We start from the raw sequence: 21,542 nt of genomic DNA on the forward strand, positions 1-21,542 counted from the left end.
GACTCCCAGGATGGTTCATACAGAGGAACACTCAGCATTCCTGGCCAGAGCAGCTCGGGCTTCAAACCTCTCATGCTGCAGCCCCTGCCATTGTGGCATGGCGTGACCCCAGGCAATGGCATGACCATGTCCCCAGGGCAACAGGTGAGCAGGCAGCACCTCTCTCCAAAAGGCAGCAGTGAGCCAAGGCTTGGAAACATGGAGCAACACCCAACCACCATGTGTCACTTAAGGAGAGGCATCCCCAGCCATTATATAAATTGCTGATTCGCCATTTAACAAGTTAGCATTAATATTTATTGCAGCATGTTCACAATTGTAAAGATCTTCATTTAAAATGTTTTGTGCCTCACACCCTGTCAGCAGGGAAAGCACTATAAGGCAGAAAGCAGGCTTGCAGGCTCTAATGCAAAGTGATGGCTCCAACTTCAGAAGGGAAGCCTATTTCCAGCAGGAACATCTGCTCTCGGTGTGGAAAGCGGGTACCTAGTCGAGAAGGCTGGGAGCAGATGGAATGGGGATAGTTTCTCCTCCTCTTGTCACAAGAGAGGTTCACCACCTCACCAGATTGCCTGCTGGGTGGTGCCACCATCCCAGGCTGCATCCCCACACTTTCTTAGCTTCTTGCTCCAAAGCAGGGGGGCTGGGGGCACGCTGGAAAGTATTTTAATTGTTCCGTTCAGCAAGAGCAAACCCGATTTAGATCTGGTGCCAGGAGCCATGCCGCTGGTGGTGACGCAGCTTTCCATCCTTCACATGCCTGTAGTCACAGTCACAGCTTTGCATGGTCTGCATCGCCAACATCAGGGAAGGTGAGAACTGTCAGAAGGAGGAGAGGTTCAGCTGAGCCAGGCAAGGGAAAGGTGAGAGGACTGGGAAGCAAAAGAAAAAAAAAAGAAATAAAATCAAGATTAAGGTGGAAAAGTGAGAAGAACTTTAATGCTAAGATCTGTTAAACCTCCCTCTTGCAGAGCCTTATGCAGGTGCTTAACTTTGCAGGCTGAGAGTAATCCAATTAAAGTTGTTAAATCCTGCAGAGACTTAAATTCAGGGGAATTAATGATGGCGCGCAAAGTTAAGCGCACGCTTACTGGGTGAAATAGTGTGAAAAAGACCCCTAAGGAGAGACAGCTTCGTGACTTGGAAGTTTCAGGAGTGGAAAAAACCACCGTCAAATATATCAAGAAATAATCTTGCTCTGGGATGGAGGAAGCGTTTGATGTGACCTAAAAGTCTCTTCCATCTCCGACTTCTATTAATCTGTGACAAGACTTAAAAGGTCACCTAGTCCACCCCTTTGCTAATGCAGGATTATTCCCCACAGCACAGTGCCTGTTACTTTGTCCAGTCTTAAATGAAAAGCCTTGCAAAACTTCCTCTTCCCAAGGACCATTATCCTCCCAATTCTAATGTGTTTCTTTTTGTCAATAGTTCTGTCAGTATAATGAAATCCTCGCTGTGCTAAATTGCTAAAAAAGATCTAAAAGTCGAATCTTCTTCTAATATGACATGAAAGTGCTGGTATAAAAATAGGATTGTATTAGCGATTCTCCACTGTATTGTATTAACATCCTATTTCACTTAAGAGAGGCAGGACTGAATTATCTGTGGGTTTTTCCAGCCACTACTCTTACAAAGCTGTGTATTTGGGGTTCAGAGCTGCATAACTTCCCATTAAAGCAGCACAATAAAATCCTATGCGGCATGCAAAATGCTGAGGCAGGAGTTTAGGGCATGTGCCAAGCATGGAGGCCAGCCCTGTTCTTCCTTGAATCCATAGCCCACAGCCTCTGCAAAGCTGCTGAGGACATGGGAAGAGGTGTGAGAAGGCAGGTGGGTAAGACTTGAGGCCCCAGAGGCAGAAAAAAGGACAGGTAAGAGTTTAGGAAAATGCGTGAGTTACAGTGTCAGCCACGGAAGCATGAGCAGAGCTGGGATGGAGATGAGAGTTCAGTTTCTCCTGTTTACAGGTCAAAACTCTGGGCCAGCCAGGTGAGAAGAAGAAAGAGCTGGTGTCAGGGACTGTGCAACCTCAATACAATCAAAATAGGCATTTGTAGCCAATTTTGAGGGCATGACAAGAAATTCAGCTGCCAGGAGGAAGACTGATGCTCCCAGCATGCTTGAAGGAATGAAGCTCCTGGCATCCTTCAGAAGGGATGGGGAGAAGCAGTGGAAGTGTTTGAGACCAGCTTTGAGGCAGCGCTTGAGCAAGCAGAAAATGGAGGTGATGCTCTGAACACTTTCGACCGCTGTCAGCATGGCCCCGACCCCAGCTCACAGGCACTTTGTTCCAAACCTTCGCCTGCTGTTTGATGGCAGGTACAGATGCTTTCCCACTGCACTCTGCCTGCAAACAAGCTTTTAAACTAGCCACTTCCCATGACCCGTCCCTACCAGAATTAATCCAAGTTTAATGCATTTTTTTGCACCACATTGTAACAAAAGCCAACGCTAACATTGCCCCGTTTCCTTCCTAAAAATCAGGTTGGGATTCTTAGAAGGCTCCTGAGCTTCAGCAAAGCTGTTTGCAGCATCTCATTTGCCAGGAATCTAGACAGAAATAAAACAAAAAAAAAATCCCCACAGTTTCATCATCATCCCAGTTCTAAGTCACCATTCCCAGCATGTTCTGCAGCCATGCCCTCCCTGGGATTTACAGGGGCTTATTTTCCCAACACATGCTCTGTCATTACTATTCTTTTTCTTCTTCATTTTGTCTTTTTTTTTTTTTTTTTCTCCTGCATAGCAGAAAGCTATTGAGTAGAAAGCCAGTGGGAAGCCACAGCTATTGTATCTCTGGTTTAGTTCCTTATCTGCTGAGGGGTCCTTTTGTGATTGTGTAGAGGAAGGACATGCAGACAGTGCCTTTTATCACCAGCACAGCATCTCTGGAATGAAAGGAGAGGCAGCGGGGATGCAGATGTGACGTTAAAGTATAAAAATCCACCATATGGTAAAGATTGCTTCAGCTACAGTCTGGTCAAGATGTTGACACTTTGGTTATGAAAAACAATATGTATCTCTCTCTTGGTGGTTTCTGTTCAAATTAAATGTTTTGTATCAGGCAGAGAACTAATAACGAGCCAGAATTTCCCTTGATAGCGAAGTAGTAACAAATATGGAGTAATATGAAGGCTGACTTGAAAATTACTATTCCCAAAGATGCAATACATGTAGAGATAAGATTTGCTTAGAGGACTCAAATGAGATAAATGCTAAAGGTGCTGCTGGTGGGAACAGAGTCCAAGGAGAATGGGCAGAAGCAAAAAAGTAGCATTTAAAAGCCACAGTCTGACCTGTCAACATTGCAGTTAGCATCAAATGTCTCTTGGACACCACGCATTGCTTCAGCCTTCTGCAAAGCCTCCTCCTTCCCACAGCTTAGGGTAAGCACAGAAACAGAAGAAAAGGGTATCTGGGTGCAAACTGTTGTGCATTCAAGGCCAAGCACACCTTTGTCAGTGCCTTTGGAAGATAAGATGCCCTAACTTGCGCATGAAGGGAGAGAGTGCTGCTGGGCAGCAGCTCTGCAAGCAGTGGGCATAGCTCAGGCACAGCTCCTGGGGTCGGGGATCTGTCAGGGCTGGGGTTGACCTGGCAATGCATTTGCAGCAGCACCAAGAGAAATCAAGGGTACAAAACAAACACATCCAGCTGAGGCTGTTCCTCCTACCAACTGCATTCCAGAGGCACAGCAATTCGGGTCTAGCTCAGGCTAAAATAAACTTTTCACATCAAATATTTAAAACCCCGAAGTCTCTTCCCGAGGCTACGGCCCGCGGCTGTGTGCCCCGCGCAGACAGGCTCCCGTCCCAGGGAGCTGAGCCGCGCACACCGAGCCCCACACACCCGGCATCTTCCGGTGCTTAATGCGAGTTAACAGCAGTGGCAATGACTTATTTAAGAGCAGATCAAGAAATATCCCAGCTCTCTTTGGAGACTTCAAAAGCAGCTGAACACTACCAGTATCCTCCGATAAAGGCACAGCTTAGCTGTACTGTCTGCCTCAGGGGAACCTCACACTGCCGGCAGCAAGAAGGGGAGCTGCGACCACCACAGAGGTAAGGACCCTACAACCATCCAGCCTCAGCACTCCAAAAAATGCCAAACCTACTGCAGGTGGTGGGGAACCAGGATGATTCTTCTTCTGGCAAGGGCAGCATCCTGCCCATGGCCTCAGTGGGTGCTCAGGCTGCCCAGCAAGCCCATATAACCCACCAAGGAGGTGGGATGTGGGTGCTATGACAACAGGAATCCCCCCAACAAAGGTGAGGGTTTTTCCCCCAGAGAAGCAGAACGTGCAGCTGTAGGTGTCAATGCTGGACACCTTCCCTGTCCCATTGGCCAGAGAAAGGGCATGGGGAGATGCAGAGGTTGGGATTTGGAGGATGGGATAAATGATGGAGGAAGGACTATGCAGAGAGCCAGAACTAAATCCTTGCTGAGCACACCTCCTGTCTCACCCAGCCAGGCTGACCATTGCTGCCCTATGCCTTCACACCCATCAGTGCCTTTGCAACAGAGGCAGCAAGTGAGCAAGATGAGGGCTGGGGAGGTAATTGGCAGGTGGGCTGGAAGCTTCCCACTGAAATTTAGAGCAGGAGACATGAGCCCTTGCCTTGATCACAAGTGCGGGCAGGTGGGGCTGGAGCAGAAGGACAACAGAACAAACACACTTTAATAGAGACCTTGAGAACAGCTTGCTGGCCGAGGACGAAAACGTCCTCCATCAATAGATGACATTTCCCACCGGGAACTGTATAACCAAAGCCCCATGGCCAAAATCTCCACCCCAGGCTGAGGTTGATAGGAGATTTGATATTGATTCACTGGGACCAGGATTTCATCCTGTGATTTAAACCTAACTCCTCCAAAGAGAATAAGATCAATTTTACAGAGAATCAAACAGATAAAGAACAGCCTTTGAGTCAGTGTGCAACAGAGGCAGAGTTGGAAAAAAAAAAAAAAAAAAAGGTTCTTTCCTTATCAGGAAAGATTAAAAAAAAAAAAAAAAAAAGCAAAGAAAAGATAGAAAGGAACCTGAAGAATGTTGTTTGCTCATTTTTCCTTTTCCAGTCAAAACAACCCCGCCTCTGTCTGCTCTCCACATGGGCACCGAAGGAGCAGAGCAGTGCAGGGATTCTCATAGCATCCAGCTACTGCTGTCCCATCCATGCAGACCCCACCCCTAGAGACCCCTACTCAGCTCACCCACTACTACCTCTATGCCCAGCCCTTCCCAGGTGGCCCCTGCCCCATGAAGCTGCCTCAGGAGTAAGGTGGCTGAGCAGGTCTGATGTGCTGGGGGCTCACGTTTGCAAAGCTGCTGCAAGTGATGGGAGATGGTGAAATAGGCTGGTGGTACCACATCTATCTGCATGGGCAGGAGAGCTGCTTGAGGAAGGGCTGGAGAATGAGGGAAAGGTGGGGAACACAGATTTGGAGCTGGAAAGGGGAAATCAGATCTTCTGAAGCAGGGGAGTCACCTGCTCCAAGAGTACAGAGACCCCCTGCCCCAGTTACCTCCACCTCTAGGCCATGTGAGCTCCCACCAAGCAACTCTCACCCATCCTGTCCAGGAAGCTGGAAATCCTTGCACTAAGCTTCTATCTCATTAAGGGTTTATTATCACAACTCCTTTTCATTTTGGCCTTGGAAGACAATTCATCAGCCTCAGGGAGCGTAGACTGGCTCCCACCAAGAGAGCTGCTCTGCTCCTGCACTATCTGCCCCTAAAGCACTGGGCCAACATTGAGTTTCTTCTGTCCTAAAACTTTGCAAAGGGATCAGGCTTGTGTTTGCCCCTTTGCTGCAACCCAGCCACCTTCCCTCACCCTGGGCAGGAGCACCTGCAAACAGCACAGGATCCATGGCAGAGAGGCTTCTGCAGGCAGCCACCCCCCTGCCCATTATTTAACTGCAACCCAGAGACAATTTTTCTTGGGAAAAGCTTTTAAGCTTGATCAGTGATGGGGTTAATATTGTTTGCCCTGTGTCTCAATTTTTTATCTGTATTAATGGGAAGTGCCACAGCAGAGTTTTCTCCAGCAGTCATACAGCAGTGCTTTGCTGGGGTTTGGCTTTTTCTTTTTGAAACAGTGTGCTGCAATGACTGATCATGCTGCAGCACAGCAGGTACCAACCACATTCCTGCAGAAGCTGCCCAGACACCCCTCTCAATGGTGTAATGGCTACCCTAAAGCCTGGAGTTTGTCCCCAAAGAGCCATTCTTCCTGCCACAGCCCATGCTGCCAGCAGGAGCTGGGAGAACAGAGACAGGAGCAGCGCAGCAGCAGAGGTGAGCTCTAGAATTGTTCACCTGCCTGTATCTGCTCTCTGATGGCTCTTCGGGGACTCCTGGTAACATCACGTTCAAAGGGAAAGGACAACAACACAAAACAAAAAACAGATGCAAGTTAAACAAGCAGGTCTGCTGGGGCTGGCAGTGAAGTTGGGCTTTGATGTTTACCCAAGGCAAGCAATAGCAGCCCTATGGTGGACAACTGGTCCCACACTTTGCCCCATGGGCATCAAAAGGTGGGCGCTGAGCCCAGAACCAGGAGCAACAAAAATGCAGGACAGAGACCTGCACTGCCCACAGTGCTCTATGGTTGCAGACCCCTGCTTCAAACAGAAATATATTATGTATATTTTTGCTCTGTGCTTTCAGGCCTTTGATCCCTCCAATTTATTTGTTCTTGTCTTTGTGGGCTTAACAGTCAAAGTGTATGATTATTCATTGCTTGTTAATCCAATTTGGATCTATTTAGATATTCCAGTTTAACATCAAATATAATACAAAATCACATCCAGAAGAGACAGAAATGAGATCGCTGCCTATGAACCAGCTCTGAACCTTGCCCGGTGAAGGCTGCCTGCTTTCTTTGCTAATTTAATCTCTCTCTGGTTTCACCGAGACAGCTTTCATGGCTGAGCCCCTCACCACAGCCAGGGGCACAGCAGGGGCAGGGGCTCTGTGCCTTGGAATGCAGCACAGCACCCGGAGAAGCTCTATACCACAAGAGAGCAGGGACAGACAGCCGCTGGTGAAGCCTCAGGGAGCCTCTCCTACAGATATTGGGGAGCTCAGGGAAACCCAGCAGTGTCCCTCCACTTCTGTGGCGGCTGCGGGGGAGGCGGGAGGCTGAGAAAGCAGCTCCCTGGGCAGCCCAGCCCACCCGCTGCACCCAGCTCTTCGTACCGACTGCGCCTGTTTATCAGCCACGCATGGTACAGACCAGAGCCTGCAGCCCAGCGGTGTCAGAGAGAGACTTGCCTTGGCAAAGCCAGCCCAGCCCCAGGGACGTCTCCGGGGCTTGCTTCAGCTCAGGATCCGGCCCTGGGTGCAGGGAAGGCTGTCGAGCAGCACAATTCAGCACACCCCAGCAGCAGCGCCAGACAGGCACGCTGCAAAGAGAATCCTTTTTCATCTGTAGCGGACGCTCAGACGCGCTCCCCCCGCCGCCCACCTCGGCCCTTCCTGGCACTGTTATCGATGCGAACTTCAACCCTCCGTTCCCGCTGCTGCCTCAGCAGAGGAGACGCTGCAGCTATTTGGGGTGTGCCAGCGGGGACAGAGGATGGCGACAGCTGGCCGGGGAGCACGGCGAGGACATGTCACCAACCTGACATCTCCGAGCCCCCAGCTCGCTGCGAGCAAGAGCCTACAGCCAGCACAGCAAGCTGTCTGGCCTTAGAGGGGGTTTATTAAATCAGGAGAAAGCCCAGCACCCACAGGGTCCCAGCAGGTTCTGGGTGAGGGATGCCAGGATGAGAGTCGTCCCTCTGGAAAGATTTCTGCCTCATTTCAGTTCTCAGCTTGCAGTCAGCACTTGCCTGGCCCCCAGGCTGGGGCTCTGCATTGCCCCACTGCAACCTGGGTAGTCTCTTGGCTGCTGCCTTCCCTCCTCCACCCCTCATTGCAATGGTTCAAGGGCCATTCCCCAACAAGCATGCTTGATTCCTACCTAGGCAATAAGCCCACAATGTTGGCACAGCTCTAGATCTGGGTCCCTGGTTCTGGCAGAAGACGTAGCTGGAGGATGCTGCAACACAGCCCACTCTCCCCTCGGCCATGGATGTAGCCATGAGCATCCATCTGTAAGCCAACCTAAACACAACAAGAACTACAACCAGCCTCCCCTCCACAGCCAGCTTTATCTCCTTTTACCCACCTTCCAAATGGCTCACTAACAAGGGTGCATCCAGGCACCAGGTGCTGGTGCTGATCCCTGTGCTAACACACACCTGTGCTGGATCTGATTCGGACAGATCCTGCTGCATTACTAGAGCCTTTATCATGGGGTGACATCCAGGTGTAGTTAACCCTGGCTGCCTCCTGCCCACTGTGTGCCCCCCAACCATGCAAGGTGATGCTCAGGCATGCAGCTCAAGCATCTTCCTGCCCCACGGAAGGAGCTTCCATAACACTGCTCTTGTTCCAGTCCCACTTGTGTGTCATCCTGACTTAGGCACTGAAAGAAGAGACCATTAGGGGAGAACATTTTGCCCCTGCTAGCCACAAAGCACTCAGACACTCAAGTGTGTAAGAGCAGTCTATGAACAGACCATTCATTCAGAGGCAGTGGATGCTCCTTACTATTTCCCCACAGCCACGAAAGTGCCCTCCTGAAGATAAGTCCTTTCTTCTTTACCATGCTTCAGCAGAGAAGTGTGTGTGTTGGAGGAGTTTCCTAAACATGCCTACCCTTCTTGGAACTGAAGGTGATGGGTTGGTGGTGTGAAGGACCAGTACTGTGCCCAGTTTTGTGGGGGCAAACAGAGGGGTTCTGCCATGGCCAGAGCTGCAATAGGACTTAGAGCCTGCCCAGCCCAGTCAGTCACCAGTGAGGACAATGACAACCCCTCACTGAGGCCAAAAAAATCTCTGCCTGAGGTTTAGAGTCTTTCAGACAACAAAGTGTTATCAGCTGTGGGAGAAGTAGAATGGGAAAGGCTGGGGTGGCACCCAGGAGACCATCCTTCTGCAGGCCCAGCACAGGGAGCCCATCAAAGCAAACCCACTGAGATGTATTTAACCAAACACTTACTTTTCATTTTATTCAATAATTGCTTTAATACTAAAATGCATTAGATGCTCAAAGCAGAGAAAAGAAAAGAAAAAAAAAACCAACAAAACAAAAAACAACCAAAAAACACATTTAGGTGGAAAACAAAGTTCTCATCAGATGAAAAAACCCCAATGTGGCAGGTACACCATTTTGAAACAGAACTGTAATAATTTAATAAAGCTGCTTCATCATCTTCATCAAATAGACAGCATGGTGATTTTTTTTTTCTTTTTCCATTTTGTTGTTTACAATGATTCAATCACTGTGAAAATGTACATAACATACAGATCAGCATATACAACAATTTATTCTTCATATACTCAGCAACGGAGACACCATGGACAAGACGTACCGCTTGCCGCTCTTAACCGCTGCAAGGCCCGCAGCTCGCGCTCGCCGCCCTGCCAGGCTGCAAGGAGCTGTGCTGCTGGAAACCAGTTTGTGTGAGGGGTGTTTGAAGGCTCTATCCCAGCTTAGATCAGCTGAACATCAGCTGATGGTGACAGAGGATCCGTCTCAGCAGCGCGCGCGGCGGGGTCGGCCGGGCTTCTCCCCGACGGGTACCGCAACTCACAGCTTGGATCAGAGATTACCCAGAGCTGCAAAAGCAGCTGTAGCAACAAGATCATCAATTTTCCCCAATGACAGACAAATGTGTTTCCATTCATAATTAATTATTTTTACCCCCCCCTCCCCCGCCCCCAAGAATAATTTCAATATATTAATCAGACAGTGTGTTCTTTACAAAAGCAACTTGTTTCCTAGTTGGAATTAAAAAAGAAAAGAAAGAAAGAAAAAGTACTAAAACCCAAACAAAACAGAACAAAACAAAAAAGGGAATTCACTTCTGCACAATGTGTGATCTACACACAGGCCACCTCCAGCTTCACAACAAACAGGGAACAGCAACAACTCAGCAGGACAGTGTTCCGGGGGGGGGTTGTATTTTTCCAGCCATCAGTCGCTCCCTGCCCAGCACTCCCTCCCCGGTGCAGCTCTGCAGCCTCAGGGGTGGGAAAGGCCAGGGGCTCCCCAGAGAGCAGGGAAGGGTCCTTGGGCTGGCACAGGGTGGGATCATCCCCCTGTCCCCATCCCCAGGGCTGTTCCAGATGGAGTCCTCGTCATGCTTGGGGAGAATCGTCAGTGATTGCTGCTCTCCTGGATAAACAGGGGAGCACAAGTTTACCTGAAGGAAACCAACAGATCCCAGCGATTTTTCCTAAACCAAATCTGAGGACAGGTTATTAAAAAGCACAATAATTACATCTGGAACTGCCCTCCCCCCCCCCACCCCGCCCTGAAATCCCCCCTCACCTGCCCTGCAGCCTTGACCGTTTTTGCATGGCCAGTTTCAATGCAGCTAGGAGGGGGTGGGGGGAAAAAAAGGCAAGACAGACTGCAATTTGCCCAGGAGCCCTGAACTCATCTCAAGTGACACAGAGGGACAGTGACAGGAGTAGCAAAATATTCAGGAGCAGCAGAGCTGGGGCCACTCTTCAGCTCTCCCCTCAGCCCTGTGCAGCGAGGATGCACCAGGGAAGGGCCCCTCATTCAGCATCCCTGTCTGCAGCCTGGGTCAGCACAGAAAACTGGTGCTTAAATGATTTTCTTGGAGGCATAAGGGTTTACTGACCTCTTTAATGCCCCCTTTTAATACAGAATTATTTCACATTCTTTCTTGGCTGTGCTTTTATTCAGAGTGGCAAGGAACGTTTCCTCTGGGTAAATTAGAGAAATGTTTCTTTTTTTTTTTTTCTTTTTTCCCCCCCCCCACTTTCTTCCTTTTCAGTTAGCATCTATTTTTCATCCCAAACACCAGGCTGGTGGTGGCAGCTCCACAGGCAGAGGGCAATGCTTAGCAGAAATTAACGGCCGGTGCTTTTCAGGCAGCGAGGGATGATGATGGGGTGCCCAGGGAAAAGGGAAGGCACAGGCTCCCCATCCCTGTGCTGGGCAGTGGGAGAGCTGGATTCCATCCTGCCAGAGGTGGTGGGTGGATGATGAGGCAATGTGGGGACCCGGCCCTGTGAAGCCAAGAGGATCTGTCATGACAGATGGGGCATCACAGGCTCTGTCACTCAGCAAAAGCATATGAGAGGCTTCCCCCCTGCCCCAGAATACCATTCAGAGCTGACACAAAGAGGTGAACATCAGAATAAACCCAGGCTAACAGTCACAAAAAATCCAGTTACTCCAACAGCCCCAAGTCAGCCCCTTTCTTCTTTGCTTGTGTTACAATAATACACACATTTGGGGGAAAAGAAACAGAAATAAATGACAGCAGTAACAGTACACAGGCAGGAAAGGCTGCAGGAACAGAAATAACATATCCCTGAAAAATGGGTTTAAACTCCAGAACAGAAGGGAAAACCCCCAGTTCACTTTCCAGAGGGATGCAGGACATCACGTTAATGTGTGGGATGGGAGCTGAATGAGGTAGTCATCAACACCAGTGAGGGAAGCATCACAAATTTCATTAGACAACCATGTTTTGTCGGTTCTCTCCCAATTCCTGGCCCTAGCAAGTGACAGGGGGAACAGACTTGACTGCAGACCTGTCTCAGACCAGCTACAGCTTCGGGCAGGATCAGGCTGCCCTGAAGAAACTAATGGCTGGAGCTTAATTTTATTTTGAGGATAATAATGACTGGAGCTTGTTTTCTTGTTGACATTTTTAATTTAAATAAATCAAAATAACAAATATTTTGTCATGATATGTAGACCCTAGAAAGACTATTTCTCTAGAAACCACTAATTTCAACTTGCTGGTACAGCAAACATTGGCAAGAGCTATATATTTTCCCTTCCAAAATCGATTTTATAGTCTAGGAAACATTATTTAGGGTAGGAAAATCTGTTTGGTGAAGGGTTAATAATAATAATAATAATAATAACAATAATAATACTAGCTAACTGAAGTCCTCCTACCTTACTCATACCTCACTGAGGAATTATCACTGCAAGAGAGTGGAGAGTTGTGAAACCCTTCCCTCTCTCCCTTCTACAAAAAGGCTATTAAAGTAGCTCCATTTTAAAACCAATTTTATATGAGTAAATTTGTACCCACACACACACACAAAATAAAAAAGTCCTTAATTATGAGAAAAAAGAATGAAATGCTTTCACTTTTTTCTCCATTAAGAAGGCACATTAATTAAATTAGTAGTGTTGTTACATTATCACCTGTCTGCCCCTAAATTAACATCACTATTGCTCATTCCATACTTACTTATGATGCAGGGATAAAAAGAAACCAGGACAGTCTAAAAGCCATGCCATGGTGACATACAAAAGACACACAAACTTGGCAGAAGCACGGCTGGGAAATGCTAACTTGCAAGTGTGTGTCTAATTGAGAAGGTAATTTAGATCTCTCAAATTAATTCCATGACTTTGACTTGGAAATGATTGGAGACGGGGAGGGGCATAGCTCAACCTGGGAACTGGATAAGAAACAGAACGACCAACTTCTTGAAAAACTTTCCATGCATTGCCTTGAAATAATGCAAAAGAAGCAGAGAAGGGGAAGAAGTTCAGCACAGTGCATCTGACAATTGCAATCCAGGCAGAATTTTCCCCCAGAAAAATGTCTTCCCCTAATGCCCTGTCACTGCCCTGCAAGAGCCGGGGGAGGCCGCAGGCAATGGTGGGGCTGGAAGAAGTACTTGCTCCACCGGGTCTGAAAACTGCAGGTTCCCCAAAGTTTCAATAAGATGTTTGTGATTTTTTTTTTCCTTTCTTTTTTTCTTTCCTTTTTTTTTTTTTTCCTTTTTTGATTGTTTTTTTTTTTTTTAAGCTTGAAAGCCTTTTGCCATCACTAGACATACAGTAATTTGCAATATCAAATACAGTAATAGTACAGATAAGCATGTGACAGCAAAAGGATTCATAAATGCAGGGGTGTCCATAGCAAAATAGCAACATCTTCAAATACAACCAACCTTGTGCTGGGTGAATATTGAAACCCACCCTACTGTCGCTCCCAACAGTTGCACACAAGCAGCGGCCTCTATTTTGTCCAGGCTACAGAACCGCCGGGCTGATTACTAAAGATGTCCGGATAAGGAATTTACCATTCCATTCTTTCCAGGAACGGAAATTGATCTTCATTTGGAGATATAAAAATATATCAACTCCGAGGAGGGGAATATCGAGCGCTCCTGAGGACCAGGGAAAGGGGTCTCTCACCTCTGCCCCCTCCACCCCCCTGCCACCCACCGCCTCCCGGCAAAAGCAAACCACCAGCTCCTTTGCCCCAGCTGCACACCCCTGCTGCCTGCTGAGACGAGTGGGATTGTCACATTAACGATAGCTTCATTTATAAACAATACATTTAGGGAAAGCTTTTAAATACAGCAATCTGTGAACCATTGGTAAGCCATAAAAACAATCTGCGCTGGGAGTTGTGCGGTCCCTCATCCTCCTCATCCTCCTGCTCTTCCTCCTCCTCCTCCTCTCTCCTCTCACCAGGTGTCACTTAGAGGACGATGTCTTTTAGTCTCCGGGCGCCAGGCGAGTCCTTGTCCCGGCGTTCCTGAAGGAGTGGGTTGCCCTCCTGCCCTCCACTCTCACTGTCCGCCCCCCGAGGCTCTGCCTCGGTTGGCCGGGAAGGGCCATTGTTCCCAAAGGGCTCCCGTTCCCGGTTGCCGGCACAGTGCCCGGCACCGTACGGTGCCACTGGCTTGCCGGACAAAGGGCTCTTCAGGTGGAGGGGTGAGGTGACAGGACTTACGGCCTCGCAGCCGTTGCCCGCCTCACGGACGGCGCCGCTGACCTTGGGGCTGCAGGCGGCCGGGTCCACCGTTCTTTTGCCTTTGGGGTTGGCAAGCCGCTCGTCAGCGAGGGGCTCACCGCCCTCCTTGCCGAAGGTGGCGAAGGTCCTTTTTGTGCTGCTGCAGTCTGCGTAAGGCTCTGTGTCCACCGCCGTTGCCTCGATGGAGAGGGCAATGACGTTCCTCCCGTGCTCAGGGGACTTGGCGCGGCTGGGGACAGCACCGCGAGGCATCCAGCACCTGTCCGAGTGGCCCAGAATGCGGCACTCCTCCCTGCAATGAAATCCTTCGCTCTGATCTGTGTGGAGAAAACACAAAGACTGGTGAATTTGGGACCCCTGCCAAGAGTACCCACCACCCCCCAGCCTATCCTAGGCAGGAAGCCCCGAATGTGCCAGGCAATGCTCATCACTGCCACCCCAGCAGCAGTTATTCAACCCCAAGCAGCAATCTTTTTTTTCCAGGCCCAGCTTGGAAGAGGGATTTCCACTGCCATTGCTCCACTGCTCCAAGACTGAAGTTCAATTTCCAACAGGCTGTGTGTCACCTGCCACTGCCAGACCTGTGACCTGGGGACAGCAGCTGTGGCTGCGAATCCCTCACAGCCAGCCTGTCCCACGTGCTGAGCTGTTCAGAGTCAGCACCTTCTGGGCCTCATAACCCATGCTAAAAGCCACCACGTTGTAAGCTTGCTTTGATGTGACATTTAAGCTTGACTTTTTTTGCAGAGGGGGGAAAGGAATGCAGGGAGGGGAGGGGTTTATTTTATTTTTTGCTGGTGTATATATGTGTTTTCACTTTTTACTTAATCCCCACTGACCTCCCACACAACAGAGGTTTTATAAATCTCCAATACTGCCCACTCCACTGAAGATTAAATGTGTCATTTCCAGCACTGGGGCTTTATTCATACAAGAGCAATAAATATCCTTTCTTTCGACTTGGGGCTGTCCCAACACCACTTTACAGAGCTGAAATATGGAGTAGTGGTTTAACCCTTTCCAAGGACCTTTCATGTCCAGGACTTAAGGTTGCCAGGCCAGTGCAGACATTCATGCCTGGTGCTTGCATGCATCCCTGCTCTGCCAGCCAATCCCAAGGGACCGCACCACCTTATCCCTCCATCACAGATGGACAAACTGGGGCCTAGGGAAGAAGCCAGGCTCAGCCATGCGCATAGCTGGGAATGAAACCCAGGAGTTTCAACAGCCTTTGCTGAGCATCCAACCATGGCTCCCACTGAGCACCACAGTCTCCCAGCTGTTTTTCAGTCTCAGCTTACAGCTCTTCCTTCACTTGTAATTGCAGCTAGCCCTCATAAAGCACATTCTTTCCCTACACAAAGACAGAGCAGGTTCCTATCGTAACCTCTACACACACACAAAACAGCACTAAAGCACTAATGCCATCACCCATCCAAGACCGTGCTCGCTCGGTGCCGGTTTGATAGATTGAAGGCTGCGAAGGTGCAGACTCAGCCTGGGTTTGCTTCCCGTCCATCTGCAAAGCGTTCATTTTGATGCTTTGTACATCTGTGTGCATAACCTCCGCTCCTCAGACACATTGGTATTTCCACCACATTCGAGCACTAGGGCGGCTGATAAAAATTCTCAGCACATAACACAATGCACCAAAATATGAGCAGCTTAACACTTACAGAGAATAAACGAGTAAAAGGCAGACCTCAGTATGGGGGGCAAATTAAAAAAAAAAAAAAAAAGGATTTTTTTTTTTTCTTTCAAAGGAGAAGAAGCCAATTAATTGAAAAATCTATGGGTAAAACATTAGCTTTTTTTCTCTATATCAGAGCAGCTACCCAGCGGTGCAGAACGCGGTGCAGGGTGGCCGTGCAGGAGGTCTGGCTTTTGGCAGCTGTCTCTACATCAGTTTGAGGGAAGGATGCTCTGAGCCTTACATGCAGAACAACCTGTACCAAGATCTGAAGGCCTGTGCTCTTATACTTTGATTCTGTTACTTTCAAGTACTTGAGCAAAATAAAAAAGGAAAAGAAAAAAAAAAAAGAAAAATTGCCCTGAAAATGTTGCTGTCTGCCTATTTATCCACAGCTTAACTTCAAAAAGGGTGCTACAGGCATACAAAGTTGTGTAGTCTGGCTGTGATAGCAGAAGACTTGGTGATGGCTGGAGGGGCTACAGAAATATCTTGGGTTCTCATTCCCGATGAGACACTGATTTATTGTGCTGTGTGACCTTGGGCACGTTGCTGGAGTACGCATCACTTCAGTCTCTCCACAAAGATGAAACGCCAGAACTGGCTAGTCCAGTGCAGGAAGGCAAAGGTGTAGCTGCTGCTCTTCACCTTCCCTGCCCAGCCCCACAGCTCAGCCCCACATGCACGGGACCACCACAGCAGAGCAAACTGTGCTCCCGGATGGAGCACAGGCAGCTTTGTCTTGCCTTGAGCCATTTATTCCAAGCTGGTTCATTTCACAGCTAAAAACAAACTGAGGATTTCACTGATTACTGCACTGCAAGTGGATATTCCTCAAACCCCAGAAAGGGACCCATGCTTCAAGGGCAGCTTTGTTAGAGATTGCTGGTGTGGTGCCTATCTGCTGGGGAGATGATCAGCTGTTGACACCAAGATGCTTGTCTACAAGTCACATCAGTGGCAGCTGAAATGCAGGTAGGAGAAGAGATGAAAGGCATTACATTAAATTATACCATTTCAATCTTTTATTTTATGATGGGAATGTAAGGAGCACAAAAATGCCCTGGGCTGACAGGTAGAAGGGCAGAAGCCACTATCCGTCCACAGACCTGAAGACAACAGGTAGCTCCACAGCACGTTCTGCCTCCCTTCACCTGTCCCCACCACATACGTCAGCTTCGGTCTGCAGAGACCACATCCTACAGGCAGAGACCACTGTGCACTTGAGGGACAATACATATCCAGGCTGTCCAGACCAGCCCTAGTCTGGCAGCAGACCCAAGGACAGCACAGGGCAATGAGCATCAGCAGCTGCTCCTCCATGGAGGAACAAAATCCTCAGCTACCCGCCCATCACTGTCTTAACCCTGTAATTGATATAAAATACTATATTTATGCCACAAGCATGTTCAATACAGACAAACCTCACACAATGACTCCTCTCCTGTCCCAGATATAAAGCAAGCAAGCCCTAGAGGGCTCTGGGCTCCTCCAGCAGATTGATCTCTGGGCTATCACCTTGTGTCCTCCTCCAGCTCAGGCCCAGAACAAAGGCAAGTCAGAGGCTCTGGGCAGGCTCCCGGTGCTGCCCTTAGCAGTGAGGTCTGACTCACCCAGCCCTAACGGCACCCAGGACGGCCATTCACATTCCCCAGCTCGTTACTGTGCTCTTCTGGCTCAGGTTTTATCACTTTAGCAATCGGAAATAGGACAACAGGAAATTCTTTTACAGCCCTAGACCTGCCCTAGTCAATATGACTGTTACTGTCTGCACTGAAAAATGTTCTTCATGCAAGAAGCAAAGCCCAGGTAATAACCACCGCACCACGCACGAAATGACAAGTGGCAGGCAGCCAAAACAGGCAGCTCCCCGCCTCCGCGCACCCGGATGGCAGGGGACTGAGCAAGCCAGCACCAAAATGCTGCTCAATGGGGCTGCCAGAGAGGTAAAGGGAGGAGGGAATGATGGAGGGGCAGCGCTGGGTGAGCAGCACCGCAGCTTACTAAACACTGGAACAAACTCCACAGAGGTGGCTGATTCCCCATCCCTGGAGATGTTTAAAAGAGGCAGAGATGTGGTGCTGAGGGACATGGTTTAGCACCAGACTTTGGCAGAGTTAGAGAATGGTTGCACTTGATGACCTTTAAGGTCTTTTCCAATGGAAACAATTCTATGATTCTGTGATTCAGCACTGCTTTGCACAAGCCACAGAGTAAACAGCTCATTTCAGACAGGAGTCCCTGAAGAGCACAATTGCTCAACTCAGTGGAGGAGCCCAATGCATCCAGCTGGCACCAACCCATCAGCTGGCACAGGCTGGGTAAGGACAACACCATGGTCCAGGGCTGTGCAAGCCACCCTGAGCTGGGGCTGGGCTTTCTAATGGAGCAAGCATACCACACAGGCTGGGGAGTGTCCTGTTGCACATGCGGCTGTAAGGACACCCATGTCACACAGAGGCTGTCCAGAGAGATTCTGAACCACTCACCTGAGCACCAGTGCCATGCACAGGTGATGGCTGTGTGTTGTGGCACATGACATGTACAGGTCCCACAGCAGCAATGTCCAGTTTTCAGTTATTCTGCCTTCCCTCTGCACAAATCCAGAATCTTGCCTCAGAGCACCTTAGGGGCAGAGTCACTTTGAAAATGTTCCCCAGGGTACACAACATTCTGACAGAAGCCTTGCCAAGAAGAGGTGAGCAGTCATCATGAAGTCAGGCTTGGCAGAAAAAAATGTGTCATTGCTATATGTAAGTTCTTACATAGCAAATATGAAACAAAATAAAACCAGCAGCCACCTCTAGAATAAATATGCTCCTCAACAAGTACAGCAAAACCCACGCCGAGTTCCAGATTTAAACTGTCTCTATTTGTACCTCAGGGGACCAGCACAAAGGCAAATGACAAGCCCCAGCCAGCCCTGCCTGTGAGGTCTGAGGCAGGCAGTAGGCGGCTGCAGGACAATCTGGTGGGAGAGACAATGACACCTGTGGCTCATCTACTTGCATACACACAGCACATGTCACTGGTGGGGACACTGACACAATGACACAGAAAGCAGGGAGGTGACATGAAACACTGGGCTTCCCCTAACTGCGGGAGCTGAGTGCCCTGATGCCTGTCTAGTCAAGACCCTCAACACTTCCCAATCTCACCATAAAAGCTCTTGGCCAGGAAAGCCAAGATGCCTGAAAGCCAGAAGCCAAGAGGAGCTCAGGAGGAGCTGCCAGAGGACACGGGCACAGGAACAACAGAGCCTGCAGCTCCTCCCTGCATAGGGCTGTCTCTCTAAAAGGAGGGATTAAGAAATGTCCAGGGTGTAGAGATGCTTTCAGCCTCCTGTTCAAAGCCTCCCTACCTGCACAGAGCAACAGGAAGCTGGTGTGCAAGCACCCCTGCAGCTCTCTAAGCAATTGAATTATCTCCAGTGGAATCGCAGCACTGGACAAAGAGACAAAGTTAAATCGTAGCAAGGTGCAAGTGCCTGGGAATGTAATATTCCTGATAAATGGCCAGATGACATGTGCTGTTACACAATCTAAGGTGCAATTTGGGCGATGACAATAGTCCCTGGAGCTTCCATTTTCAAACAGTCGCTCAGTTCAATCCAATCCGTGTCAGATCAGCTTTGCTGGGGTGAGTAAGTAGAGCTCATTTGTGCTATTACATGGGGAGCAAGGAAAAGGAGCGGAGGAGTTGCTTGAAAATGAAAAATCAGGAGGGGAAAAAAAAGGGTGACTGGAAGGATGGCAGCCCGGCTGGGACCTGCCTGGAGTGCATGTGTGAGCACCGTGCTGGGCCGCCGCAGCCCAGAGCCCCATCATGGAGCATGCATGCCTGTACATGGGTTGGTACCACAGGTACTGGTGTACAGGAGCCTGGTTTTATCTCCTCGTTTTGGTGTTTCTTCAGCAACCGTATGATTATACTGTAATCACGATGACACTGCTCCTGGGTACAGCAAACAGCACGATCATTAAAAAATTCATTTCAAAATCTTCCTGGAAGCTAATAAATTTTACAGCAGTTTCAATCCTTTCTCATTGCAACAAAGAAAAGCTTAGTTCCAGACAAATTAAAAGTAAATTGATTGCCTTAGGGGAATCTATTCAAATATCACTTTTCCACGTTAGAAATCTCTTCCTAAAACAAGAAGAGGAGAGCCAGGGAGAGCCAGCATGGGAACAATGTGGAAAAGCAAATCATTAAATCTCAGTTCATGAAACTAAGGGAGGGAGGAGGAATCAAACTTAAAATAAAATGCAAATGTCTCACTGGGGTGCAGGCCTAACATTTGTGACGGAATTTATGAATAATAAATATGAATAAATAGTAAACATGAAGGGATCAAACACTGCTGTTGATGTTTACTCATGGTTAGCTATCTTTCATGGACAATGCGCAACTGCATTATTTAACACTCCTCTCCCAGCTACTTCAGGGTTTCTTTTCAACTCCAGCACCTTAATCTTCTCAGGGATGTACACCACAAGGCGCGAGGCATGTCCTCGAGCAGCACCCAACACTCCCAGCACACCCACCTGCCCTCCACCCTGTCAGCAGCGGCTGTTCCCAGCTCAGGAGCCGTGATCCACCGCATTACACTCCAGATAAAATAGTAAGCTCGAGCAAAATACAAACAGTCCCCAGCCATGGTTCATCATTTGCTTGTAAATTAAGACTCTGCACCTCTGCCTTATCTCCCCTAATAGCATAATATCAGGAAACAAGAGGTGGGGAATAGTGTATTATATTTTTGACCTATGGGCTTATACAGAGCCTCCTTCGCCTTTCCTAACAAGAAATCTCCAGTCAATGCAGAAATGTAATCCTGGCTTGGCTTCCCTTGCACAATGCTCAGAGGATACTAATAACCAGGGACAGTGACAAATGCTCTTTACTGCAACGAGAAGCCTTTCTTTTCCTCTCTTTTGCCATTGTTGGGGATTTATACAAGCTAAAAAATGCTGCATTTTTAATCCTGGATTGTCTGTCCCGACGCAGGAGGTCAAGAGTGGTTGGGCAAAGCAAATGCCTGCAAGGAATTATTTAAATGAAACATGGGATGTGAATTAGATTAATTTATCAGGAGATTGCTGATAAGGACCCATGGCTGAATGCAGCTCCTGGGCAGCACTTCTGTAGTGGTCAGTGGAGAGGTGTGATGGAGCTTGCTCCCAGCTGCTGCAGATACACACAGCTCCCAGGGAGCAAGAGGATATGCACTGATTTACACCAGTTGGGGGGTTGGCTCATTTCCCTCTTCCCCTGCTCTCAATTACTGTTAATAATGGTAATATTATTCTGCAGAATGATCCCTGTACCATGAATGGTGCCTGACACACCGACATCTGGGGTGTCTGGGCTAGCTATGCACTGGAGGGTTAAAGATAGATTTGATGCAAAAGATTGTCTCTGGAAAAGCACTGAAGTCACTGGAATGAGAAGGTGGCTGTGGCAAGAGGAATTGGTGTTTGGGAACACCATGCACCATGTCTGCAAAGACAGACCCAGAAGGTATTGTGGGCTAGAAGGCAATTTAATGCTGGCTGCCCCCTTTGTCTGGGACCACCTGCCAATCCCCATCTCACTCACACCGCAAAATTAATTCCCCTTCAGAGGGACGCTGGAACACGCCAGTTAAACTCCAATTAATCCATTTCTTAAGTGGTCTGTGGAGCTCCTGCTGGCCCCTGAGCGGTGGGGATTTCACCTCTGAAGCTCTGCTACTCATGCTTGGGTACAGGGCTCATTAACATCCTAACGGATGTTGGGATGCAGGGTCTGGTCCTCAGAGAGGACAGCACTCTGGGATCTGATAGACCTTTTCCATCTGGAACCATTACAGCTCCGTAATTCATAGGCACAGCACCCATTAATGCTAATGGCAGCTCCTGCACTGCCTGCACCGGGTGCAGAATACAACCCTTTGACTTCATTACTGGAATGCAATTTCATTAACACTGGATACAGAGGGATTGTCCTAAATACATTCTTTCTTATATTTTTTTCATGTTAATGT

General features: G+C 48.7%; 1 protein-coding gene across 2 annotated transcripts in view; it reads right to left on the minus strand.

Annotated features, from left to right (window-relative positions):
* Positions 1–10,835: 10,835 nt before the first annotated feature.
* PCDH19 (protocadherin 19) overlaps positions 10,836–21,542 on the minus strand; it is a 62,177-nt gene continuing 51,470 nt past the window's right edge. For both annotated transcript variants that reach the window (XM_009904289.2, XM_054169408.1), the window contains exon 5: positions 10,836–14,144. In XM_009904289.2, coding sequence (XP_009902591.2) covers positions 13,552–14,144 — 593 coding nt within the window. In that variant the 3' untranslated portion in view covers positions 10,836–13,551. The remainder of the gene's footprint in view (positions 14,145–21,542) is intronic.

The sequence above is a fragment of the Dryobates pubescens genome, chromosome 18 (assembly GCF_014839835.1).
Source record: "Dryobates pubescens isolate bDryPub1 chromosome 18, bDryPub1.pri, whole genome shotgun sequence".
NCBI classification, from domain to species: Eukaryota; Metazoa; Chordata; class Aves; order Piciformes; family Picidae; genus Dryobates; species Dryobates pubescens.